Source organism: Gymnodraco acuticeps, unplaced genomic scaffold, assembly GCF_902827175.1.
Source record: "Gymnodraco acuticeps unplaced genomic scaffold, fGymAcu1.1, whole genome shotgun sequence".
Taxonomy (NCBI): Eukaryota; Metazoa; Chordata; class Actinopteri; order Perciformes; family Bathydraconidae; genus Gymnodraco; species Gymnodraco acuticeps.
The window spans coordinates 575,407-603,074 of NW_022990558.1; the positions used below are offsets into that span (position 1 = coordinate 575,407).

General features: G+C 40.1%; 3 protein-coding genes across 6 annotated transcripts; 2 read left to right on the plus strand and 1 right to left on the minus strand.

Moving 5' to 3' along the window:
- The first annotated feature begins 11 nt into the window (after positions 1-11).
- Positions 12-15,895, plus strand: LOC117553542 (CD209 antigen-like). Of its 2 annotated transcripts, none has more exons than XM_034227534.1 (7): positions 12-144; positions 1,426-1,509; positions 2,099-2,215; positions 2,736-3,458; positions 3,616-3,767; positions 14,816-14,943; positions 15,517-15,895. In XM_034227534.1, exons 2-7 carry the CDS (start codon positions 1,431-1,433, stop codon positions 15,683-15,685), a joined length of 1,368 nt encoding a protein of 455 aa, XP_034083425.1. In that variant the 5' UTR covers positions 12-144; positions 1,426-1,430; the 3' UTR covers positions 15,686-15,895. The 2 variants fall into 2 exon arrangements, with proteins under 2 accessions (XP_034083425.1, XP_034083424.1); XM_034227533.1 differs by lacking the exon at positions 12-144 and adding an exon at positions 149-213.
- LOC117553541 (UDP-glucuronosyltransferase 2C1-like) lies at positions 15,894-21,156 on the minus strand. Its single transcript, XM_034227532.1, has 2 exons — positions 20,959-21,156; positions 15,894-18,210 (listed from the first exon to the last, which is right to left on the minus strand). Exon 2 carries the CDS (start codon positions 18,199-18,201, stop codon positions 16,597-16,599), a length of 1,605 nt encoding a protein of 534 aa, XP_034083423.1. The 5' UTR covers positions 18,202-18,210; positions 20,959-21,156; the 3' UTR covers positions 15,894-16,596.
- Positions 20,829-27,630, plus strand: LOC117553543 (endonuclease domain-containing 1 protein-like). 3 transcript variants are annotated; one of them, XM_034227537.1, is made up of 3 exons: positions 20,829-20,887; positions 24,783-25,199; positions 26,379-27,630. In XM_034227537.1, exons 2-3 carry the CDS (start codon positions 24,918-24,920, stop codon positions 26,997-26,999), a joined length of 903 nt encoding a protein of 300 aa, XP_034083428.1. In that variant the 5' UTR covers positions 20,829-20,887; positions 24,783-24,917; the 3' UTR covers positions 27,000-27,630. The 3 variants fall into 3 exon arrangements, with proteins under 3 accessions (XP_034083428.1, XP_034083426.1, XP_034083427.1); XM_034227535.1 differs by lacking the exon at positions 20,829-20,887 and adding an exon at positions 24,422-24,617; XM_034227536.1 differs by lacking the exon at positions 20,829-20,887 and adding an exon at positions 24,518-24,586.
- Positions 27,631-27,668: the final 38 nt, after the last annotated feature.

A 27,668-nucleotide genomic window follows, 5' to 3' on the forward strand; every position in this document is an offset into this window, starting at 1 on the left:
TCTTTGCACCTATTGGAAGTAAAGCAGCGGGGGGTGAGGAGCTATAAATGTGAACGTAGTGATTCCTGCTACTTCAATGAGATGAGAATCAACCAGGACACATGTTATAGACATCAGACTGAGACAAGGCATCAACGAACTGAGGTGAGTCAGAAGCAGCAGGATGTTTCATGTGGGAAATGCATTGGTGGAGAAAGTATGTGTTTTTTTACAGTAAGTATTCAAGTATGTTTAAGTATGAAAGCAATACCTTATGACAATGAAAACATATTGTTACAGTTAGCCTATAACTGCAAAAAGGTGTATATCAGAGTGCTATGCTCAGTAAAGGGTATTGAGTTTGCCAATTTAGGTAAGAGTGGCAAAATCACACTACTGTATTATAAGAAAAAGCATGGTTTGCATCATTGTATTGAAGGAGAAGATTTATTTTGTAATCTTGTAGAGTGAATGTTAAGAGTTTGGGCAATGTTCTCTATGTCTACCAGTGATGAGAAAACATCCACAATACACATCAAATGTTGTCAAGTTGTGTCTTTCTTTAGATTTCTTTTAAATCAAGCAAAAGCAAGCTTTGGATAAAGCCTGCATATTTGAACATAGCAGTAAAGGAAAATCTAAAAAAAAGTAATGGAATGGGGAAGTTTTATGGCAATATCTGTTAGTTTGAATGGTAACCCTATTCTTGTGTTTAACACCTTAAATCTGTGACAATGCATCCTATTTTCTAAGATGGAAAACTACAAATATGTATGCATGTAGCGATCCCTGTTAAATATTATAGTTTTTACATGTATGTAGAGCAGTTAAAGTGGATATCAAGTTCTATAAAATAACAAATCTAGGACACGTGCCTAATTCTACTTACTTACTATGTTATATAATGAGGCTTTACACAATACATTCTATTATATAGGATTATTATTACAATATGTACATGTCCAATGTATTTTAAAGTCGTAGTTGATTAATAAGTAAAACATTTAGACACAATGAGTAAAAAGCCCTTGAAAAATGTAAGTGGAGTTCAAATTTAAAAAAAGAATACGCATATAAATCAGCACATTTCCTCTCAAACTGTCTGAATTGTCCGTGTACATATACACTATAAACTCTTTGATGATGATAAAAGGAAAACCACAGAAACACTTTTACCGGCAAAGTTAAGAAGAAGTTAAAATATGTTTTTGTATTTGGTGTGTTTTCAATGTCTGCACAGAATACACACTCTGTTTGTCTGAGGGTGTGTGGGGGGATTTACAACCAGCAGGGCAGTTATCACTCACACCTGCTGGGATCCCAACCTAACTTTAAAACAATTATCGATATCTATCTACTCTGCAATGACTTAGTTAAAATGCTATGTAATTCATCCATGACTTTACGAGGGTTCTTGTTTCTCTGCTCCTCTAACACTCTCTTCAGGTAAAATGGTCGGTCATCAATGGTTCAATAATTCAAACTCCGGCTCAATCTCAGTGACTTCAGCCAAGCAGGATCAGGAAAAATGTAAGTAATATAACAATTTCATAAATGGCAACACAGTATTTACCATTCATGAGCTAATATTGATTTCATAAATGGTTTATAACACACTATATTGCAGTTTTAAGCAGATATAAACATTCATATAACAACTATAGAACACATTTTTATTTAAATAAAATAAAGTCTACAAATTATAATTTATAAAATTCAGTTCATTAATACACTTGTAAATGTTTTCATATTTGCATACAACTATATTGTGCGAAGAAAAAAAAACAATGATTAAATGTGTTTATAATTCCATTAGTTATCTGTTTCGATCAATTCAGGACTTTCTTTGTTTTGGCACTTGGAATGTTTTTGAAAAACAGGTTGTTTTTATGGAATGAAAGTAGTTTTTATTAAGAGGTTTGTTTAAGCTTTTACAAAAAATATGATTAAAAGCATAATTGCATACACAATTGACTTGATAAGAAGGAGATGTATCAAGAGTGTAAAGAGAAAAACTGAACATAATACCTAAATAATAGAACTTTCCAGCAATGATTAAGAAAAATACCTCTAGAAAATGTGGTTGTCATTAAATAACACGTGTTTTTGTTTTTTGTAGCTTTACCATGCTTGGGTACCAGACCAAAAGTGATACGTCACCGCTTATGTCCAGTGGTCGGTCTCTCATCACTCTGCTTGCTGCTCCTCGTGACCTGTGTAGCACTCTCTGTATTGCGTAAGTACAAGTTACTGATATGGCTCTCAAATTAGTAAAGAGCTGGATCCATGACCTGTGAGCCTAGCTTAATTTAAAGACTAAAAGCAGAGGGAAACAGCTTTTATTATGTTATTGCTTAAACCGGCAATACCTAATATTGGCCACATGGGGACAGCAGAAACACGTTTACAAGCATAATGCTAATTCTTAGCTAACAGTCCCATATTTCTCACAGCCTACCGTTACACAGCAACATTATCAATCACATTGTTGTGTCCACTTGACCAACATATGTCCCAAATGCTCTATCTTTAAGCTCTGTTACCATCTTCTGAGGGAAATATCTGTCTCTTTGGCTGCTAAAAGTGTTTGCCACTATGTTTATCAGCTCCTTTGTCTCCTGCTGAACATGTAAAGTAGTGGCTTTTTACAGCTTTTCCCCTGATAACAGCGCAGTATTCACTTTCAAATGCGTACGCATGCAGGTTATATGTAGAAGTCTTTTGAGTTGTAATGATTCTCTATCTTTACCTTTCAGATAACAATGAGTCAGGCAGCAAGCCAAAATGGAAAAGCCTCCTTTTTGACTACCAGAACATGAGTGACACATATCTCAGCCTAACAGCAGCAAACAAGGACCTGAGAAGAGACAATGAACTCCTGAAGGAGCAGAGCGCCTGGCTGCACGAACAAACCAAATCCCTCAACAGAACTTCAGCTAATCTGATGTCTGGTAATATCGCTTTGAGTTTGGAAAGCAGCCATTTTAAGGAGCAGATTGTGAATCTAACTTCCACAAATTCACAACAAGCAGAAGAACACTTGCGGTTGGTGCAGTACACATCTGATCTTAAGGGGAATAAACTAAACATGTCTCAAACTATCACACTTCTGATGGACTCTAACACTCAGCAAGAGGAGGAGGGACACAGACTCTTTCAGATGAACAGCCTTCTGAGGGAAGAGCTCACTCAATTAAAGGGTAATACTCAAGAAATTCTGGAAATAAACAACAACTTTGAAAGGGAAGTTAAGAATCTGAGTGAGCAGATTGGAGCGTTGATGAACAACGACTGTGAGAAGGCATCAAAAGACAACATGCAGCTCCTGAACCAGAACCTGAGCACAGTGTTGATAAAAGAAAAGCAGGAAGCTGCAATGCAAGACGAGATGGAGCGAATGATGGCGGACATGCATTCAATAAATGAGGCTTTCCACTCCCTAGACCTCTACTGCCCTGTGGCAAATCACGATACAAAAGGTACTTATGAGTTTTATTTTTGTGTTTCTTGGTTTGTTTTTCCGTCTGTCGGTCAGAATTATGGAAATAATGTGTTCCCAACTGATAAAACTCACTTGAACACAGTATCAGGCTTCTAAACATACATAATATAATAAGTTTTACTTTTTTTCCACAGAACGAATTTGCAAAAAGTGTCAGGAGAGCTGGAGACTGTTTGAGACCAAGTGCTACTACATCTCCTCCCGCAGGCTCACCTGGAGTTCCAGCAGAGACTGGTGCCAGACACAGGCGGGTGACCTGCTCATCATTAACAGTGAACCAGAACAGGTACAAAAAGAACATGTGACCAGGGCCGTATCCAGGATTTCCTAAATACCGAGGTCCAAACATGCTAGGGGGGTTTCGGGGGTATACCCCCCGAGATTTTGGGGATTTTCATGATCTAGTTACGTGCTTTTTAAGTCCTGTGGGGGGTCACAAATTGGATAATATATTGATTTCAAACCATGTCAGTGGACTGCAGCATAAATTATTTTTGAAAGTGTAATACATAAGAATCAGTTGATTGTTACTATTAATGATCTGGACATGCAGAAGGCAAGGCAAGGCAAGTTTATTTATATAGCACTTTTCTGTACGCGACAATTCAAAGTGCTTTACAAAACCAATTAAAATACTTTTTAGGAATAAATACATTAAAAACACATTATACAATTGTACAACAGACATTACAAAGCAAAGATAATAAAATAATACAAATAAACACCACAGGTAAACAATACATGTTTAAAAAGCATACTGTAGTTCGAATATGAGCATCTCAATTAAAAGCAGCCAAAGAGATATGTTTTTAGTCTCGATTTAAAGTGTTTCTGGGGACGTGCATGCTTTGGGTAGTTTGTTCCAGACTGTCGGGGCATAACAGCTAAAGGCTGCCTCTCCATGTTTTGTTTTTACTCTCGGAGCCGATAGCAGACCCGTCCCAGAAGACCTGAGGCACCTTGATGGCTCGTAATTATGCAGGAGTTCAACAATATACTTTGGTTCTAAACCATGTAATGATTTAAAAACTAGCAATAGTACTTTAAAATCAATTATTTGACTGACTGGAAGCCAATGTAGAGATTTCAGAACCGTACTGATGTGATCCACTCTTTTAGTGTTAGTGAGGACACGTGCAGCAGCGTTCTGGATCAGCTGCAGTTTTCTGATGGATTTTTTTGTCAGCCCTGTGAATACACTATTGCAGTAGTCGAGTCTACTGAAAATAAAAGCATAGACAAGCTTTTCTAAGTCCTGTTGTGACCAGTGGCGGCTGGTGGAAAAATATTTTTGGTGGGGCTGTTGATATAGTGAGTAAAACATTAACCTTAAATTAGGACTTCTGGTGATGTAATGGCGCGTTTCCAGTGCAGCGCGGAGCTCGCTTTAAGCGTACCGAGCGGGGCCCGTTTTTGGTTACGTTTCCACTTGGCCTAGTACCGGCTAGCGGGTCCTAATTCACAGTTTTTCTGACCCCATAAAATTGTGGTTCTAGGGCCAGGAACAACCAGGCTGAGTCGGGCTGAGTATGCTAAACTAGAGAGAGAATCGCTGGCAAGGGGGCTACAACTACAACAAGATGAACATATTTTACCGTGAATTAACGCTTTGACAAGTCTGCAGACAGACGGCAGGCGAAAAACCCTTTTAAAATGCGTGTTTTCTAAATGGAGCTTGGCTAAGCTAACGTTATATATGCTCCGACCGTCCACACTCACAACAACGGCCTATACAGACATAAATAAACCAGCGATTGTATTCTCCATGACACAGACAGTCTGTGGTTTGTACTTGTTTAACTTTTGTCTAGTTTCTGAACAGATCGTATCTGTCCCCGGCTGTTTGAAGAGCAAGCATGGGAAACAAAAGACAGCATTTACCTGTTTGCATCCAGCTAGCCATGCCTTTCTGGTGTACCAGCTACGTGAGAAGCCTCGTTGATACGTTTTGTCTTTTTCACGAGCTTGCTGCGATATATACAAATCGGGTTGGTCCGGTCCAAGGTCTTTAAGCAACAGTTTATCTCCCAAACTTCTCCTTTCGAAAGGATTGGAGATTAGCTCTTGAACGGAATTGGGCGGGGACTCCACCTGCACATGAAGCCATCCTCATCAACTACGGCCGTACTGCGTCACCCCACCGGATACGAGTCACTAGTGTCCAAACTACTCACAGACTGGACCGGGCGCTGACATTGGCGCTGCTGTGAGGAGTCCAGTTCTGTCTCTCACTCTCTGGTCCAGTCATTGATCTCTTTTTCAAGGGAGACCTGCTCAAGTAGTTCCACATGAAACATAAAAACATAAATAGAACAACAAAAGGACATCATACAGCATCATTTACATAATTATCCACATAAACAGGTACCAATAGCTTCCGATTGAGTAGCATCCAACCGAGCTTTAAAAACATTTAGTGGCACCAGATTGTTCAGTTTCCATTTAATTTACAGACTATTCCAAGACAGAGGAGCTGCGCATCTAAAAGCTGTCTTCCCTAAGACAGTCCTAGCAGTTGGCACATTTAATAAAACCACAGCATTCGATCTCAGGCAGTAGCCACTTACAATTTTCCGTGAGATCAGGGAGCAGATATAAGATGGAAGTTTCCCTAACATGGCTTTGTATATACAAATGTACCAGTGACTGAGCCTCCGTACAGTTAGTGAAAGCAAACCAGCCCTTGCATACAGGGTACAGTGATGGGTTAATGCTTTACAGTTTGTCACAAATCTCAGTGCGCTGTGATATGCAGCATCTAACTTGACCAGGCAATTGGCAGGTGCATTCATATAAATCAGATCACCATAGTCCAGCACAGGTAAAAAGGTCACAGTGACTAGCCTTTTCCTGGCCTCAAGCGAGAAACAGGACTTGTTCCTGTAGAAGAAACCTAGCCTAACCCTCAGCTTTTTAAGCAGGTTATTGACATGAAGTTTAAAAGTGAGACAATCATCAAGCCAGATACCAAGGTATTTGTAACAGGTAACCACTTCAAGTTTTATTCCTTGCGTAGTTACAATATCTAAAACAGGCTCTGGTGTCTTTTTAGCTTTAGAAAAGAGCATTACCTTGGTTTTCTCAACATTTAAAAGAAGCTTTAGTTCAGAGAGCTGAGTCTGAATAATGTTAAAAACAGCCTGTAATTTAACACCAGCCTCCTGAATGGAGGGACCTGCACAGTACATCACGGTATCATCCGCATAAAAATGTAAAGTAGCTTCATCCACATTTTCACCTAAACTGTTGATGTAGATGGAGAATAAAAGTGGACCTAAAACAGAACCTTGTGGTACACCATTTGCAATGTTCAACCACTCAGAAGACAGCCCATCAAAATGAACACATTGGGACCCTTCAGAGAGGTAGTTTACAAACCACCCCACTGCATGGCTGGACATGCCTATACTGGCTAGCCTCTGCTTTAAAATGTGATGATCGACGGTGTCAAACGCTTTTGAAAGGTCAATAAATAGAGCTGCACAACTCTGCTTATTATCTAAAATACTCGCCACATCATTCACCACTTTCATTGTGGCAGTGATGGTGCTGTGTTGCTTTCTGAAGCCTGACTGATGTTTAGACAGGATGTCATTTGTACATAAAAACACCTTTACCTGTTCACTCACTAAGCGTTCAAGAACCTTAGCCAGAACTGACAACTTAGAGATTGGCCTATAGTTATTTAATAAGGTGGCCTCCCCTCCTTTTAGCAAAGGCAGGACATACGCTGACTTCCACAATTTTGGAATTGTGTTAGTGCTGAGGGAGAGGTTAAAAAGAGTAGTGAGAGGTGGAGCAATAAAATCTGCAGCTATCTTTAAAAAGAAAGGTTCTACGTTGTCCGGGCCAGCCGGTTTCTTAGGATCTAACTTGGTTAAAGCTTCACGAACAACATCCACAGTAAAAGGGGTAAAACTAAAAGGGTTTTCCAACACACGTTTTTCAGAGTCACATACTGTAGTGTTCACAGAAGCAGAGTTAGTGACAGAATCAAATAGAGAACCACAGGACACAAAATGCTCATTAAAGCAATTTAGCATAGTAGCCCTGTCCGATATAGTGCCAGATGCTGTGGTAATGCACGGAGGTAGCTCATTACGGATATCGCCGGTGGATAACGATTTAATGGCTTTCCAACATTTTCCAGGATTATTCTGATTCTTTGTGGTTACTGACAGATAGTACTTTGATTTAGCACTTTTGATTTGCGATGTGAAGCTATTCCTTAGCTGCCTAAAACGCAGCCATTCTACCTCTGAGCCTGATTTCCTAGCCTTTGCCCAGGCCTTGTTTCTCTCATGAAGGAGACTGGACAGTTCAGCAGAGAACCAAGGATTGTCTCGTCCCTTTACTCTAAATGTACGCAGGGGTGCATGTCTATCAATGATCTCCATAAAACCAAGATAAAAATAAGACCATGCGGTTTCTACATCAGCACACAGATCGATTTTACCCCAATCAAAATCAAACAGATCATGCACAAAACCCTGCTCCACAAAATGTTTTTTGTCTCTCTTAATAATGCGAGGTTTAACCTTTTGGACCTTAGTGTCCCTAATTGTGGCTACAACACAGTGATCACTCAGATCATTTGCAAATACTCCCACAGATGAATATTTATGGGGAACATTAGTTAAAATGAGATCAATTAGGGAGGATTTATTAGGGGACTTAATGTTAGGGCGAGTAGGACTGTCCACAATCTGAGAAACATTTAAAGAGATACAATGGTTTTTAAAATCCTCTGACACTGCAGTTAACCAGTCCCAGTTAAAATCTCTAAGTAGCACTATTTCCTTGTAGTCTAGTTGTGATAAAAGATTTGCTAGTAAAGACAAGGAGTCTTTGACAGCTGAGGGGGGTCTGTAACAACTCACTACCATGACCTGTTGACCCTTTGCCACTTCTATATTTATGGCTAAAAATTCAAATTGCTTACTGATCGATTTGGAAACTAATGTGGTTACACTGAACTAGGGATGCACGATATTGGTTTTTTGAAACCGATACCGATACCGATAACTTCCTTCTTCTCAAGACCGATACCGATAACCGATAATAATATAATATATATATTAAATGTACCTGTAGTTTTTGCACACCTGGTGGTAAAAAAAAGACTAGTAGTGAGCAAATGACATGAGCATTACTACTATGAACAAAACTAACCCTGGGGTCGTCTCTGGCAAACTTCTTGCCTTTTTCAAAAGCCTCGTCGATAGGTAAAAGCCCCGGTGTTTAGCAGTGCAGGCGTCTTCGTACGCTTTTAACACACCATCGTAGCGATGGCGATGTTTCAGTTGACTAATCAGGTTGGAAGTATTATAGCTCGTTGCCTTTTTCCCTCCTCGTGGAACTTCTGCATTGCATTTGTTAATACAAATAGCAAGCGAACTATCTAACTCTGAAACTTTGAAATAGTCCCATACTACCGACGACATGTTTGTTTACTGTCCTGGCTTCACGGCCGCACACCATTTACGTCACAGCCAGGCATGAGTTAGGGAGCGCTGGATTTGTGAAAAACTCCCCTCTTCCTAAACCACTAATACCACAGTACTGGCAAAACGGAAGGAGCCGAGTGAAAAACAAGCGCCCCTCATCCCAATCCACCCACACCGCAGTATTTTTTCTTTTTTTACCCAAAAAATGTATTGTATATTATCGGGGCTATTAATACTTGTATCGGGTTTATCGGGATGACGTCATAATTCCTAATATCGGACCGATAATTATCGGGCCGATAATTATCGTGCACCACTACACTGAACTTATTCTTAACATAAAAGGCAACGCCACCACCTTTATTAGGCCGGTCGTTACGATACACATTAAAACCATTTAAGGCAATGTCAGTGGCCAAAATAGATTTATTTAGCCATGTTTCTGATAAAACAATGACGTCAGCGTCAGTTGAGCTCGCCCAGATACGGACAAAATCTAGTTTACCTAACAGACTGCGCACATTCAAGTGGATGAAACCCAACCCAGACCTAGCTTTAAAATCAGCAGGAGTAGCGATCTGACTACTACTACTGGGCGGACCAGGGTTTGGTTGTACATTTCCTGACAGTAATAACAACAAAAAAACCAGGCATCTTTTCCTCTTAAACGACACACATACATTGTCATCTAATTTAGAAACACCGGAAAAGTCTGCGAGAGTGTGATTTGAGCTTAAGAAGCAGTCCTGAAGAACCATCATCGCAGGAAAAGAAAAAAGACAAACATATTTTGTCGAGCAGATTGACTGTGACAAGGCAACCGGTAATTGTTTGAGCAACACATCCGAACCTTTGCAGGGGATGCCCACTGCGGGAGGCAGAACAGACCTGAATCCAGTAGACTTCTCAGAATGACTAGAGATCTTCTCATAGTCCAAAACAGTTAACAGGCACAGCAGAATCCCGATATGGGCCAGTTTCCCATATATATATATATATATATATGTAAAGTACCATGTGTACAAACAATATAACTGATTCTCTTCTGTTGAACATGTTGGATTGTGTATTGTCCGAGTCAGGGTCCTTTTTATTTTACTGTAACTTTGGAAGTTGTGTTACCAATGCTTACTGTTTATTTGATACCCATTTGGTAATGAAATTAATAAAAACAACAAGGTTTGGGTTCGTTCTTCAGATGACTGTGACGTTAACGTGTAAGCTCAATAATGCTCCAGCTCAACCAACCATATTGTAATATCTAAGTAATTATCTTGTAATATGACATTAATAATTGTAATATACACATCTTATTGTGAGGTTGATTTCACCTACACTACTTCGACGTTAGCTTGTCTACATACTTGAGCATAGCCAATTTAAATTAACCTTAGCGATGCATACAGTTCCTGCCTACATAGGCTAATAAAATATCTCTCTACGTTACAAGGAGGACCTTATTTTATCAACCTCAAACAAAAGCCAACAGTATTATCCCACTTAACGTCTATTTCGTTTTAACCTTTATATATACGGTCTATTGTTTTTACGGAAGAGGATTAGGGCCACATACATTTTTTTTTGTGAGGATTTGAAAAAAAAATGTTATTTTTTTGTTCTGAGAAAAAAGTCAGAATTCTGATTTTAATCTCAGAATTCTGATTTTTTTCCTCAGAACAAAAAAAAAAGTTTTTTTTGGGAGAAAAAAGTCAGAATTCTGACTTTAATCTCAGAATTCTGACTTTTTTCTCAGAATTCTGACTTTAATCTCATAATTCTGACTTTTTTCTCAGAATTCTGACTTTAATCTCAGTATTCTGATTTTTTTCTCTAAACAAAAAAAAAATGTTTTTTTTGGGAGAAAAAGTCAGAAAAGTCAGAAAAGTCAGAATTCTGAGATTAAAGTTAGAATTCTGAGAAAAAAGTCAGAATTCTGAGATTAAAGTCAGAATTCTGAGATTAAAATCAGAATTCTGACTTTTTTCACAGAACAAAAAAAAATGTGTGTGTGGCCCTAATCCTCTTCCGTATATTTTAACTTGGAGGCTACGATTAGCATCGTTAGCACCGATGTAGCTACCACTCGCTACACCAGGCATCCTCAAACTACGGACTCCGGTCCGGATCCGGACCGAACCACCACTGTCTCCGGACTCTGAGCAAATTATACTTTTCATATGTATTATCTCTCTGTATTATATGTGAGACATCGCCACAACGCATTCGCAACGAGTCAAAATTATCCGCTATGTCCACTGCAAACAGCGCTCTGCATGTCTGACTGTTCCACTGTGTTCCACCTGTGTGTGTCAACGCTTTGGTCCAATCACATTCAGCATCCAGTCAGCGTTTTTTTCCCCCAAACAATCTGCGAATCAGAGGCACAGTAGGGCGGGTCTTCGCGGAATGCGGGTGGGAAAAATGTGTGTGTCTCTTTCAACCTGTCTAAGTCAGAGCGAGAATTTTAAATAAATAAATTCAGAGCGAGAGTTAACAGCTCATCTAGTTCCATCTGTACTGTAGCTAGTAGCCTAGTTTCACCTACCGGGGTGGCAACTGACACCCTAAAAATAAGCCTTGCCACCCCAGCTGCCACCCCAGTTGGCAGCTTTGTTTTGAAAGAAAAGTTGTGGCTCATCGGACATTTATGAGAGAAAGTCTCTAATGTCCGAGTGCAAGTGAATGCAGCACAAGATGCACGTCATGTAACCCCTCCCCCGGTCCTGGCGCGAGCGTGGACATACGATTGGCGGCGATTTCATTTTGAACTGGACGGCGCAAAACGAGAAGCATTCGGACCCAAGCACTGAAGGAATGAGGTATTTGCGGTCTACAATGACAGAGAAGAGACTGTCAGTTTGGCTGTACTCAGCATTGAATCAAAACGCACTAAAGCTGTTGATCTTAATACGTTTGTGAGGCGTTTTGCTGAACAAAATGGTAATCGCCGCATTCAGCTGTAATAGACATGTCAACTTGATGCTCTGCTCACGGATGAGCATACACAACTATTAAGATGATGACCTTACGTGTGTAAATATATTTTTTTCTTTGAGGGGGTCTGCCCCCAAAAAACTGTTTTAAGTCCTGAGAAAGTCAAATAAGACGGTGTGTAAAACTACACTGCCCAGCCAAAAAAAAGTAACCACTTTGATTGAACTAGGCCAGTAGGTAAGGACTTTCCACTGGATAATAACTGCAGTATAAAAGAATGCATGACTGAAGTGATGGAGACCATGTTGAAGGCAAACAAAAAGAGGAAATAACAGGTCAAACAAGCAAATCCCCTCTCAGATTCCACAGCAACCAGAAGAACATAAATACTGGCTGGTGATTTGATTCATCAGCTTTGTGATGGAATAAAAAATGCACAGTGCATTTCCTTAGCTGTGGGTGAGTCCACTGACACCACTGACAATGCTCAGTTGCTGGTGTTTTTGAGTTTTTATGATGAGGCAAAGGGGGAGTTTGTTGAAGATGTGTTGGGCCTGACGAACCTCAGTGGACACACAAGGGGGAATACATTTATAAAGCAATAATGGGAATGCTGAATGAAAGAGGGTGCAGCTGCCTTTATTCATAACTGCAGCTCTTACACTGCGACTCTGAGGGGTCAAGCACAGACACAATAACAATGAAAACTGCTGCATACAGATTATTTTTGTTTTTGCAACCTCGTGTTAAGAATCTTGTTGTAATTGTTTAAAAGTTTGAATGACCGTGATAAACGGACCTTTGTCTTATTGAAACATTTATTTTGGACCTTTAAGATTTGTATTTGAGTACCCCTGCGCTACACGCTAACCCAAGCCTTAACATTCATTACGTAGCTGATTAAAATCATTAACACATAAATAAAGCACTCGAATTTCACTTACCGCAAAACCGCATTCTTGCACCGTCTGTTTTAACCACAGAGCGAGTCACAATAGTCCGATATATAAGCATCAGTGGCGAGCCGTCAGGGCCCTCTAGGCCCTCTGTGAGGGCCTAAAATATTCTAAAAAATAATATTTGAAAACATTGAAAACGTTTTTTTAATATTTTTTTGTTGTTACATTTTTCATTAGTTTTACCAAAATAACTTGATTTAATTGTATTTAAAATAATATTTCCAAAGAAATAAATCCTTCGAATCTGCCTGTTCAGTTTCTGTTGGAATGTGAAGGGTTAAATGCCGTCTCTGCGAGTTATGTGAAGACGGGAGAGCTTGTTGGTCCCTCTCTACATTCACAGAGTGAATATAGCTATATATATATATATATAGCTATATATAGCTATAATATAGCTATAGTAACTCAACGAGAGAGTAATGTCAAATGACAGTACAATTGACCAATCATATCTTCCCTCTAAATGGGCAGGCTTTATTTTCGCGGACTTTATGACAAGTTCCGCCCGCTGTGAGGTCTATGCAAGTGGTGCAGTGACGCGTCCTAAAACCCGGAAGTAAGCTGCGCTTGGATTCCCTCGACAGAAAGCAATGGAATTTTTCCATAGGGTTTTGGAAAATAGCTCGAAATAAGGTCTGTGGAAAACCAACCTGTTAGATAAATGCAAGTTTTGTTCAGCCGGATAATATCCACATGTCTACCCTACTTTTATTATTTTCGAATCATAAATCTAAACGATAGATTTATGATCGATAGATTTATGATCGATATATAATTAGCATACATTCGTTCATGATGGCTCACTTCAGTGATAGTGATGATATCGTTGCGAAATTATTAACCGAGTCATTTTCAAGATTGAGTTACAATGATAAACTGGAGTGGCAAAGGATCAGCTGAATGACCCGCAAGTGCTTCATCCAAAATGACAGGAGGATGGACTTTGTGTTTAAGTGATTTGATCATCAAAGGTAGGCCTAAGTCATTTTCAATGTGGGCCGCCGTGCCGACTTAATTCATTTGTAATTGTTACTTGGCTGTGGGTGCCCTGTCATGATAGGTGTTTATATAAATGGTGTTGTTTTCTGTGGTAGAGGGTCGCTGTCATTGATGCGTTTTGCACCCCAGGCCGCGGTTTTGATATTCCGCTGAAGTATACGCTGTGACGTAATATATCTTCTTTTTTTTCTCGAGGGAAGGGGGATCAGAGGGTCTAGGTATAAAAGTCACGGTTCGCCACTGATAAGCATGAAGAACAAACAACCACGGCCGGCTTCAAGTTGTGTTTCCTGGATGAGCTGAGCAGGCAGAGTCCCTGTAGCTTCACGGAGCAGCTAGCAGAGAGACAAGAAGCTAGCAGCAGCAGTCACTTGACAGAGCCGTCACTCAATGTGACCACGCCCTAATTTATGCAAAATCATTAAGACCTAATATAAATAAAAGGGTCATGTTAGAAAACAATTCACTCACAGATCCATAATCATGAAGGTGGAATCTAACTATATCGATAATAAAAATGTATGGAGCCAGGGGTAGAAAAATGTTTTTTTCTGCTGTAAAATTGGGCATTTTAACATGGGGGTCTATGGAAATTGCTCCTTTCTGCAGCCATCGCCTATCGGCCAATATATGAACTGCAGTGTGTGGCACTTCCGTATTGGCGTCCCGGCTATTCCCCAGTTTGCCCCTTGGTGACGTCACGGACCCTACGTCCATTTATATATACAGTCTATGGTTGATACATGTCGTCTTCTTCTGTTTGCTTTAATCGAGGCTACGTAGTTATGCAGCGCCCCCATTGTCAGTAAATGGAAGTACTACAAAGAACCCCGTTTAGTGCAGTTATTTCACAAGTGTTGTTATATACACAGCTCGAGAAAAATTACCGAGGTCCGGACCTCGGTGACCTCAATGGTGGATACAGCCATGCATGTGACAACAGCAGGATAATTTTTCAGATATTGTAAATTAACTCATTTTTCCCCCCTTTTTAGAGTTTTGTTTCGGAAAGCAGCAAGTCTCTGGAGCCGAGCAGCAGCCGACTGTGGATGGGTCTGACAGACGCAGAGGAGGAAGGGGTGTGGAGATGGGTGGATGGCAGCCTGGTTACTTCAGATGAGCAGTAAGTCAGAGCAAAGGGACACTGGGGTAGCACCTCTGGCAGAAATGCTTCTTTTGATTTTGTTTTTCACACCAGAATTGGCCCTAAACGGTGCTTGCTTCCGCCTATAAGTAATAACAGTGACATTTTCTTTTAAATCAAGGTCTGTAACTGTCCAGCTCAAGAACACATTTCTCTCTATTTACATTTTTTAAAACAGTTTTGATTGTTAACTACTGCGATTCTATATTTATTTATTTATTCACTGTCCATCCAATATCTTCTAAAAACAGGACATTATTATTTTCCACTATTAAAGTATTTAGTTGTATTTCTACGTCATTCAGTGCATTGCAACAACAATAACAGTTTAAACTATTACTGAAAAAAATACATTAGTAAATAAACAAAATATGTTAGTTGATGACTTGACAAGCACTGGTAATTAGGCTTCATTTCCTGTTTCCTGCTATTTGAATGAGTTGGATCAGCATCGATTGACTAGCAGGAGAATGTAAGCCATTTGGTGTTGTAACTGACTGTAATAGTTTTAAATAAGACAGTGTGAGGATTGTAACATGTCTCCTCCTGCAGGTACTGGCTGAGCAGAGAGGGACTGGAGACTGAGCCTGATGACTGGAAGCTGGAAGACCCTCTGGGAGAAAACTGTGGACACATGGACATCAGTGAAGACAAACTGCACTCCTGGATGGATGGTTCCTGTAAGACACCTTATAGATGGATCTGTGAAAAGAACGTTTAAAAATCCAAGAACACTTTTGTTTTCTAATTTCATACTTAAAATGTTTATATGAACTAATAACAATACTATATCTATTGAACGTACATTCTGCTATGCATACTCTGATAGGTGGTAGAATATGTTGTCTTTCAAAAATAAAACAATCGGTATCCAGAATCCAGTTGTACAGTGCTATATTGCAGGAAATAAAGACAGTATCTACAAAGAATAGTTTGTATTTGTTCTTTTTTTATTTCAGATTTTAGTATGTTAATTTGTTTAACAGGCTATTATCATTCTTAACTAATAATAAACATTATAAAGTTGCAGCATTCATTTTGAAATATTGATCCTTCAAAAAAGCATAAGTGCCTTTTTTGTTTATTTGTTTTCCTTTTGTCAAATTTCAAATCTGTACAATACAATACACAAGTTATATTATATAGTGCAACATTAAAAACTGACTTTTTTGTTGGAAGTAGGTACACGCATATATTCACCATTTGATGTATGCAATATAAAGTTTCCTGAGCTTACATTTCTGTCATTAGTTAATGTTGTTAGCTATGCAGGTATTTGGTCATGACACAAAGTATAGGGTTAATCACTCTGGATAAAACGTTATGGGATCACAAAGGTTTAATACATTTCATCATAATGTCATGAAAATCAATGCGATATTTATTTACCTCATGGTGGCGCTAAATGCAAATCACTCAATCGGTCAATCACTGCAGACATTAGGATGAATGTCTGTACAACATTTGGGACAATCTATCTATAAAAATGACACTCTGACCTGCTGATGGTGCTGCAGGAAAAGTCTAGGGATTAACAAAACATTTTGGAACACGCCTCTTGACAAAACATTTCACTCAAAACCAAAATTGTCCCATGGCTAACCATTTGAGTAGTCTATACAATTTGAGTAACTATTCCTGTTTGGTTTTTCTTCTCCTGCATAGTCGACAGCAAAGGAATCGTATTGATCCCACTACAATGACAGTCAACGTCAACAAGACTGTAATCAAAAGGCATATCACATCTACGGAATAATAGGCATACCAGGGCATCTTATAAGACTCAGTGCGTAAATGTGAAGCTCCTTTATTCCTCATAACAAACTCAATCCAGAAAAGGCCCGTTTCCAGAGGATGCATCGGTTTATCCCGATGGAGAGCCGACAGACGCTTCATGTTATTTCTGTAGGAGGGATTGTGTATAACCTCTTGTATCACTTCCAAAAAGTTCTGACGAGTCAGTTTGGTGGCATCCAACACCTTGGCGGCTCCTCGCGCCTCCATTCTCAAACAGTTCTCAAACTGGTCAAACAGAAGGGGGATGCCTACGATTGGCACTCCATTGTAGATGGACTCGTAGATCCCGTTGGTGCCACCATGAGCCACAAAGGCTTTAATCTTTGGATGACCCAAGAGGTCGTTCTGGGGCAGCCATTTAATCAGAAGGGTGTTGTTCCCCAAATTGCTAGGGGGCTCACCAGCATGCCTCCATATGACCTTTTGAGGAAGTTGGGCAAAGGCAGCAGCAATTTCAGAAGTGATCTCTACAGGTAAGCCTTGAACCAGCGTACCAAGAGACATCAGGATGAATCCGTGCTCTCCTGAACTTTGAACAAACTCTTCCAGCTCTGTTGGTAAAGGTTTAGCAGGCTGACACTGAAAACCACCAATGTAGGCGATGTTTGGCATGGTGGGTCTGGGGAATTCAAAGACAAAGTCCACCCTCATGAGCCAGATGTCTGCTCCTTGTAGAAGGTGATAGAAGTTCACATCTGGACCGAAGTACCTTTCTACCAGTCTATCATAGTGAGGGCACACTATTAATTTGTCAATGCATGTGTTGAAAACATAATAGAATGTGTTCTTGAGCCTTTCTCCAAAGTTCATCTTATCCGATATGGCATTTCCTGAAGTTGGAACATAGGATGTTGGAGATGGTGCCACCACAAAATGGCCTTCTCCACTCGTGATCCATCTCACATTAAAAACTGTTGGCAGCTTCAATTCATGAGCCACCAGAACTCCAGCAGGCAAACCCGGGTCGATGAGAACCACGTCAAATTGAGTGTCACGAATACTCTGCATTAGAGTTTTGTTCTCAAACATTTCTACCGTCAACTGGCTGGCCTGTTTGTGAATGTTCGACAGTGCACCAAGCATTTCCCAGTAGAACTTCACAAAGGTGATTAGAGATGCCCCCTCTTTTTGAATTGTTAGCATCTTGAACAGGAAGGTTACAAAGAAGTCCTGCTGCTCTATGTCAATGGCTTCTGGTAAGGTGACAGTAATGGAGCTGTAATGAGGAGAGTCTTCTTTGACGTACCAGCTCGAGGCTGTTCGGACAACAGTGATCTCATGGCCTCTGGCATGGAGGCCCTGGATCAGGAGTTTCATGTTGACCCAGTGGCTGCCGTCCACCGGGAACACCAGAATCTTTCCTCCATGGACGCTGGGGCTGGACAGGAGGGACAGACTCACCACCAGAAGCAGAAGGGAAACACCTGGGACGCTCCCCATGGATCAACCCTAAAGGAAAGAAGAAACATTCAATATTTGTGTATAATACTTTTATGAAATGTTTCTTACATCATTGTCGGATGTGGAATGGCGAATGGGTGAGTTAAAATGTGTTTATGTGAAAAATGTGTTTTATTGTTGATAGCCATTAACTTAGTTGTGGTGTATTTGATTGTTTCCAAGTCCTTTTCAAATGCCTCTCTTACAAACTACTACTAATGTCTTCCAATTTTGTAACTTCTAGTAAATTAATCACTCCACAGACACTGCTCTCCTTGCTGTCTCTGAGGAACTGCACACTGCCAAAGCAGCATCCCTCTCCTCTGTCATCATCCTGTTGGACCTGTCTGCTGCATTCGACACGGTGAACCATCAGATCCTCCTTCGCACTCTCGAAAAACTTGAAGTTTCAGGCTCTGCACTTTCCCTCCTCACCTCATACCTCAAAGACCGTACCTAAAGGGTAACTTGGAGAGGGTCCGAGTCCGACCCTTGTCAATTAACTACAGGGGTCCCTCAGGGCTCTGTTCTTGGTCCCCTCCTCTTCTCCTTGTACATAAACTCGCTCGGATCAGTCATTAGCCCGCATGGTTTTTCATACCACTGCTACGCTGATGACACCCAATTAATTCTGTCCTTTCCCCGCTCAGAGACCCAGGTCGTCGCTCGCATCTCTGCTTGTCTAGCTGACATCTCTCAGTGGATGTCTGCTCACCACCTCAAGCTCAACCTTGACAAGACTGAACTGCTTTTCCTTCCGGGAAAAGATTGTCCCACTCTTGACCTAACAATCAACATCGGCACCTCTGTTGTTTCCCCGACTCAGACTGCAAGGAATCTGGGTGTGATCCTAGATAACAACCTGTCCTTCACTGCAAACATAGCTGCTACAACCCGCTGCTGCAGATACACGCAGAAAACAACGCAGGTTCTGGTCCAGGCTCTCGCCATCTCACGCCTAGACTACTGCAACTCCCTCCTGGCTGGTCTACCCGCATGTGCCATCCGACCTCTGCAGCTCATCCAGAATGCAGCGGCTCGTTTGGTCTTCAACCTTCCAACATTTTTCCACACCACGCCGCTCCTCCGCTCACTTCACTGGCTTCCGGTAACTACTAGAATCCTCTTCAAGACACTGGTACTTGCGTACCATGCTGCGAATGGATCTGGCCCTTCCTACATCCAGGACATGGTTAAACTGTACGCCCCAGCACGTGCACTCCGCTCTGCATCAATCAAACGACTCACTGCACCCTCGCTGCGAGGGGGACCCAAGTTCCCATCAGCAAAAACACGTGGGTTTGCTATCCTGGCTCCAAAATGGTGGAATGAGCTCCCCATTGAAATCAGGACAGCAGATAGCCTACACATCTTCCGGCGCAGACTGAAAACTCATCTCTTTCGACTCCACTTTGAGCGATAGAATTACTAACAAAGAACTGCTAACAGAGCACTTATATACTAATAAAGGACTGGCTTATCTAAAGCTAGTTGAGTAGCACTTGAAATGTTTGGCTCTATGAAACCTGATGTACTTATATGATTCTGTTTTCTTCAAGGTTGTGTCTTCCTGGTCGAATGTACTTATTGTAAGTCGCTTTGGATAAAAGCGTCAGCTAAATGCAGTGGCGAACCGTCAGGGCCTTCAAGGTATTCAGAGAATACCCTGGAACACTCAGATAAAACAAACAAAAAATCGATTTAATTATATAAATAAAATGTAATAAAATGTATATAAAATGAATAAATGAGAATCGTATCTGTGTTGTTGATCTGTAATATTACAGTGTTACGTTGATTTGTTTGTCCTTCTCGGACCATGCACTACGCATATCAGTGGTTTTGTGTTAGAAAAGAAAGCAACCAATCAGATCTTGTTCTGGGTCTGGGGGGGGGCGGCGGCGGCGGTGGGGGGTGTGTCTACAGAAGGTCCAGTTGTGATAGACACGGTTCGCCACTGGCTAAATGCAATGTAATGTAATGAATGCCCAAAATGTGTTCTAGTATGTTGTTTATCATTTGCTACTTTTCCCCCAGCAACTGATAAAGGTTGACATTGTTCCATACTTAAAGGACATATAAGGTGTCACACTTGATGTGTTTATCATCTCTATTGAAGCATGTCCCACTAATTCAATCAGGTGGAAATCACAACAAACACTGACATCCCTCTACTGCACTGAGTCAACTATGTTCTGCAGAGGGTTTTATATTCTAGTAAACATTGGCGTTACAATACAGTCAAGCAACTATTGATTAACAAGTTCAAATCTATACAATTGTGGATTTTCTACATTTGCCTATTGCCAGTCTCACATATAAAAAGGCAAATTGTATACACGTGCCTAGTATTTTAAGGTGAAACCAGAAATAAATGACTGTTTGTATAGCCACAGCCTGTACTAAAAGAACACCCTGAAATGTTCAAAGTCCAGAGGAATGAACTAAGGCTAACTAAAGCCTGCTGCTACTATGGTCTCTAATCTCATCCTCTGCACTCAGCTGGGACTTACTACAAGGCAGAAACACTCTCTATTCATAACATTCAGAAGAAAACATGCCCTAATGTGTCTAGTTTTCTTTCTGCATGTCTATTGTTGAGAAAGTTAAAAGGGCAACCTAACATTGTGCACTTTCTCCTGCAGATCAACCCCAATCCTGCACAAGTTATTCTCAGCAGTGTGAAGTAAGTATCTTCTTTTCAGTCAAGGCATTCTTTAAATGTTTTGTAGATAGAGAAAAAGTGTTAAAACTTACCTTTAATCCCTGAAATAGTGTAGAAATGTTTTCCTCCGGATAAGCAAAGGCCAGCGTCTGGATGGAAAAGAATCCAAACTCCAAACCCGATTAATGTGTTACATAAAGAGAAGAGGGTGTTGGGGGAGGGGGGAGCAACACATGGACTTCAGGATGTGAGTATTTTGGAGGGGAGGAAAGGCAAAGTTTTCCTACAAAGCCCACCCTCTTTCTCTGGCCTGCATACAGACTCAAGGGAAAGTAAGACAATACTTTATCAAAACAGTCTTTTGGTGACCTGCTGTGACCTACACAATGAGCTCATTTTAAATGGACCCAACATCCTTGAGTGCTTTATATTTATTATGTTGACTTAATTAAATAAATGTAGGTTTTTTTTGTGTTTTCCTGTGGGAGCAGCACATGAGCTGTAAACACATTAGCACCATATCAAGTTTTATCATGGATAACCCTAAATAACCCTGGCCTTTATCTACAAAGATAGGTTCTGTTTTAGGTCCACTTTTATTCTCCATATATATCAACAGTTTAGGTGAAAATGTGAATGAAGCTACTTTACATATGCGGACGATACCGTGATGTACTGTGCAGGTCCCTCCATTAAGGAGGCTGGTGTGAAATTACAGGCTGTTTTTAACATTATTCAGACTCAGCTTGCTGAACTTAAGCTTCTTTTAAATGTTGATAAAACTAAGGTAATGCTATTTTCAAAAGCTAAAAAGACACCAGAGCCTGTTTTGGATATTGTTACTATGCAAGGACAAGTACTTGAAGTGGTTACCAGTTATAAATACCTGGGTATCTGGCTTGATGATTGTCTTGCTTTTAAACTTCATGTCAATAACCTGCTTAAAAAGCTGAGGGTTAGGCTAGGTTTCTTTTTCAGAAACAAGTCCTGTTTCTTGCTTGAGGCCAGGAAAAGGCTAGTCTCTGTGACCTTTTTACCTGTGCTGGATTATGGTGATTTGTTGTATATGAATGCACCTGCCTATTGCCTGAACAAGTTAGATGCCGCCTATCACAGCGCACTGAGATTTGTCACAAATTGTAAAGCACTTCCTCATCACTGTACCCTATATGCCAAGGCAGGTTTGCCATCACTTACTGTAAGAGGCTCAGTCATTGGTACACGTTTATTTATAAAGCTTTGTTGGGCAAACTCCCGTATTATATCTGCTCTCTGATAACACAGAGAGTTGCAAGCAGCTACTGTCTGAGATCCCATGATGTAGTATTGTTAGATGTACCAAGAGCATGAACTGTCTTAGGTAAGACAGCTTTTATGTGCGCAGCTCCACTTGCTTGGAACAGTCTTCAGCAAGAATTGAAACTGAGCAATCTCATTCCTCTGCATGTTTTTAAAGCTAGGCTAAATGAAATGCTTGTTGATACTATGGCCACTTGTAAATGTCTATAACTATGTAAATGTATCCTGTAAATATAATGTATGATGTCCTTTATTGTTTTATGTTTCATGTGGAACCTATATGATGCAGGTCTCCCTTGAAAAAGAGATCTATGATCTCAATGGGACCAATCTCGTTAAATAAAGGTTTGAAATGAAATGAAAAAAACAAAAGTTCCTAAAAGATACACATACCAACCAGGAAGAAACTCAAAATGAAACATAAAGTAACAACAAAAGTCCCACAAATATTACACCAATCAGTAGGCCTACACATTGTGAAAGAGTATGAGAGTGCCTGGGTATACAGAGTAGTGCTGTAGCGACGCGTCGACGACGTCGACGCGTCGACTTCAAAATATCGTCGACGACATATTTCCGCGTCGACGCGTCGCTACACACACGTGGGTCACCCAAAGCAACAAGCAGTTCGCAATCGCACTTCAAACACAATGGAGACTGAAACGGCTACCACCTCCTCCTCACAGGATTGCGCACGAAGCCCCCAAACGAAAACATCTCGCCCTAGGTCTTCAAAAGCATGGGAATATTTTAAAGTTAGTCCAAAACGCAAAGATATTTATATATTTATATCTCACTGAGACTGCTGCATAGCCTAGCAGAAGCAGCAGCTAGCTGTGGTGGCTACCATTAGCTTTTTTTGCATTTACATTTTTACATAAAATGGAATTATGGATTATAAATTCAATCATTTTTTTATACATAGACGTTAAAAACCTATGGATTAACCGATTCAGCCGCGTTTTTTCTCATTTTATTGCCATTGAACACGTCTTTTGATCAGATTACGGTGGTGAGACGATCTCCCGAGAAGCTCTGTGAAGGTACGTGTTGTGATGACTGTATTTGCTTCCCCTGTCGCGAGTCCGGATCACTCAGTGATGATACTATGTACCTACATAATTTGTGGAGTCTCAGCTTTAATCCGATATATTGTATGTGCAGCTACGATAAGTAATAAGGGTACTTTTATCTTGAGTTCTGTGCCAATGTCCGTTAGCATTTTTCGCTCAGGGGTTATTTAGATGCTTCTTATGAGACTTGTGTTTTGTTTTGGTATAAAATGGTTTGTATCGTCAGTTAGCTGAGATTATTTCCGTTAATCTGGTATAACACATTAATAGGTTCTTAAATATTAAGATCCCCTGAGACACAGTATCGTAAAAACATTTTTTTTTACATTACGTTTTTTTTACATTACGTTTTTTATGAATTGAACAACAGAAAAATAATCGTTAGATTAGTCGACTAATCGATCAAATAATCGCCCGATTAATCGTTTTCAAGATAATCGTTTCCCCCCAGCACTAATACAGAGCAGTTGGATTCACTCCTGTTCAGTTAATAATCATCTTTTTCAATGAGGTTAACATGTTAACATAGGTTCAGGAGCATGGCCACGCCTAAAACTCCACCTCGAACCACGGCCACCCCTATTTATATCCGGCAAAACTTCCGGCCACTGCTCGTCTCGATCCTTTCAACCCACCCTCCCTCTCCCTTTCTACCCATACAGTTTCCCTTCCGACTCACACCGAGCAATACATCCATCCATTCCTTCTTCCCTCCCTCCCCTCAACATCCCTCATCCCTACATCCCTCCATCCCTCATCCCTTCACCCCTCCCTACATCCCTTCATCCCTCATCCCTACATCCCTCATCCCTCCATCCCTTCATCCCAACATCCTCTGCCCGTCACCATTTCTATTTAAACGGTGCATGTTTATATACTGTGTATACTAACCTTAATTCCAGGTATCGTCTGGGGGGCCCGTAATCAGCCCACGCAGATCATGCCGGAGACGGAACCCCCACTCTGAGTTTCCCACTGCACGGACCATAGCTCGTCCTCCCAGATCATCCCTTCACCCCCCTCATATCATTCACATGTTACTTCAATAAACGTACAAACATCACATTGTTGTGGCGTGGTTCCTGCTAGTGAAACCATCTTTAAAAAAAGTGTTCCAAATTTGGTATGTCAAGGAATACAAAAAAAAATCAGGACCTGTATGTTGGTTACATTTCTGCTAAAATAAAGTATCAAGGCTGTCTTATTCCTGTATTTAAAAGAGAGTGAAACCAACCATGTGTTTATCTTTACTTTGTGACTTCCCTCTTCTGTATGGTAACTCGCTACTGTTGATTCAATCAGGAGGAAACAGTGCAATGGTTGGGGACAATTTTCAGCGTCAGATTAAGTATGCAATAATGTTACTTTCCTGCAAAGTAGTAAGTATTTAATATGTTTTTAACAGGGAATGTGTAATAATTTATTGTAGTTTAAAGTAAGTGAGGCTGCATTTGATTACTGCTGGAGTGTTTGAGGTTGATTTGTCCTTGCAAACAATGGATGACTGAAACTAATGTTGAAACTGCTTCTGCTTTCACCAAAAGGTCATGTCTTATTGAAAAGGAGAACAGCTATCAGTAAGTTCAAGCCTCACTTTATCACACAGACACTGTATGAAGGCATGAATCATATCTGGACATTTGACTGCTGGATTTCACTACCAACTGGTCTTTATTAAAATGGCACATCACTTCGCTCTGGCTGTGTTCATTCTGGCCTTCACTGGATTCTGGAGCATGTGTGCAGCCGATGTTGGAGACTTTGCTCCATGCCTTGAGAGCTTCTATAGGTCCTGGCCTCCTAAAGGTCTGGTGGGGACCCCGATCTGCCAACGGTATCAAAACCAGTACCGCTTTGCCACGCTGTACAGTCGGCCACGCCGCACTCCATGGTTCTCGGCCTATTTGTATGCCACACCAGAAGGAAAGAGACCCCACACATTCTGGAAGTATGAGCCACAGGTAAGTCTAAAATTGTGCCAATCATGATATCATAAAAAAGTTATTATGATTCTATAAAATATTTATTTTAAAGTTGGGCTATTTGTCTTTCTATTAAGACTCAACAAATATTATTATTAATTCAACTACTTTTACTATCGCTGGATGGGAATTAGACTAAAAATAAAATAAGAGAGATGTTTATAAAAAATATTGAGAAGTTTAAATGTGCACATTGTACTACAATATATAACAAAAACAAATAGGTAATATATATATATGCATATATATATATATATATTACCTATTTGTTTTTGTTATATATTGTATGTATATTGTATATTATTGTATATATTATATATATATATAGGCCTATATATATATATAAAAATACTTAATATTTGCAGTAAAGTGTTAAACAGTCAGACTTTATATAATTGTAGGCCTACTGGTTTATCAGTATTATTCATTTTTCAAAATGTCACAACTTCTGTCTTTAGTTCTATGATACAGTATTGCACTGAAACATGACATTATTATCGAAAAAAAAAGTAGGTAGGCTACTCAAGAAAAATAGAAGACTAAAAACGAACAAACACATTTGACTTGTTTGGTGTCCTGTTGCGTTCCAGTTAATCATACTTCACACACAATAAAAACATTATTTTTAAGTAAATTACAAAACGAACGAGGAAATGAGCCCGAGTAAAAGGGAACTGGTTCATGTTTGCACTGTCGGTCTATTAACTCCCCATGGTAAAAATAAACTAGTGCTGAGTACAGGAAGCTGTTAGCATGACTGACACTTTTGCAAGTAGTATATTAGAAAAGCTTGCCTCTTGCCACTGATTTGCTTGGCTTTTTTGGGTCAAGTTTGAAATTGTTGGGAGGTGAGACACTGATATGTTTATAAGAACAAAGCAAGATTATAATTGTTTTAATCTTAAATGCATTGAGCGGCGCAGAAAATAAGCACATTTACCATAGAAAAAGTACTGTTTTGCTGGTGAAATGCATTTGTTTGTTTAAGCGACAATTCAAGCTAGGCTACGTTTCTAGCTAGCTAAGTCTTGTTGTTGCTTTAGTGATGTCCACTGTTCTAAAAGCAGCTTCACTCAGTCTTCCTATAAATAAATGACAGTTTATCATATGGTCTACGTGCAATGTTCCTCACTTTTCTCTTCTGACCCCCATGAACAGTTAGCCTACCCAGGAGCTGATGGCAACATGCTCTCCTTCCCTCTGGGTCATCTGGATCAGAACGTGGTGGAAAGCCAGGGAGTGGAGTTGGACTACATTAACTCCACCTATTCTCGTGGACACTTGAACCCCAGCCTCCACCACAAGAGCTATAAGGACCGCGCCTCTACCTTCACCCTGACTAATGTTGTTCCTCAAATGGCAGGCTCTAATGATGGACCATGGGAAGCCCTGGAGCAGAATGTCAACAAAACCTTAGGCACCTACTGTCTCGGAGACACCTACATAGTGACTGGCATCATCCCTTACCAGAGCGACGAGCCCTGGCTCAGGAATCATCGTGTAGCCGTGCCTGAGTATATTTGGTCCGCCTACTGCTGCCCAAACTACAACAACAGTCTACCAAAAGTACTGAAGGATGCTTTCCCCACGTATGCTGCCATTGGTCGCAACGACTGCAACAGCACAGAGGAGATTGTGCCAGTAAGCCAGCAGACTAAGAAACAGTTCAGAGGGTATGATGTGAGAAAAATGCCACTGGAAACACTCGAAATGTATCTGAAGGACAGATTCAAAACTGTTGTCAGTGTTTTTTACGAGCAGTGCTCTCAATCCAACTGATTTTGCAGACACAAATACACTGTTATATCTTACAATAGAAAAAAAATCATGTATTTAAAATATTGTTCCTAATAAACTAAGAAAATTGCTGATGCATTGTTGCACGATGACCTTACATTAACGTGTCTTTGATCAAGAAAAATGGTGATTCTTTCTCGGAAACAATAATATTCACCTTTATGTTTAGCTAATAGTAAAGTGATTGATAACCTACCTCTCTCATTTGTGTATGTTTAATAAATTGAGCTTGCGAGACCGTTGTTTTAGCGTTCAAAAAAGCGGGAGACAGCTAGCCCAGTTCCCTCAATAAAAAAACAAAACAAACATCTTTACATGATATTTTTACACTTAGGTTTTCATCCAGTCCAAATCAAAAACATACCACACATTCATATTAGAAGTGCATTTTTTGTTATGACTGAGCAGAGCCATGCTAGCAATTTCCCTCTGTTTCTAGTCTTTATGCTAAGCTAAGGTTGCTGTAACTTGATATTTACTCCACAGATATGAGAGTGGTATACATTTTCTCATCTAGCTCTTGGCAATAAAGTGAGTTGCTGTTTGTGTAAAAGCTATAACTTGACCTCAGATAATTCATCTCAATTTAATAAACCTGAATTTATAAACATTGCTACTTTTTATATGATGTTATTCCCTTTATCTGAGTAC

Excerpts from the sequence above, each read along its gene's own strand:
- LOC117553541 (XM_034227532.1), bottom strand. The coding sequence starts at position 18,201 with ATGGGGAGCGTCCCAGGTGTTTCCCTTCTGCTTCTGGTGGTGAGTCTG.
- LOC117553543 (XM_034227537.1), top strand. The coding sequence starts at position 24,918 with ATGGCACATCACTTCGCTCTGGCTGTGTTCATTCTGGCCTTCACTGGA. Across the intron at positions 25,200-26,378 it reads TCTGGAAGTATGAGCCACAG|TTAGCCTACCCAGGAGCTGA; the intron begins GTAAGTCTAAAA and ends CCCCATGAACAG.
- LOC117553542 (XM_034227533.1), top strand. The coding sequence starts at position 171 with ATGTGGGAAATGCATTGGTGGAGAAAGTATGTGTTTTTTTACA. Across the intron at positions 1,510-2,098 it reads CAAGCAGGATCAGGAAAAAT|CTTTACCATGCTTGGGTACC; the intron begins GTAAGTAATATA and ends TGTTTTTTGTAG. Across the intron at positions 14,944-15,516 it reads CTGGTTACTTCAGATGAGCA|GTACTGGCTGAGCAGAGAGG; the intron begins GTAAGTCAGAGC and ends CTCCTCCTGCAG.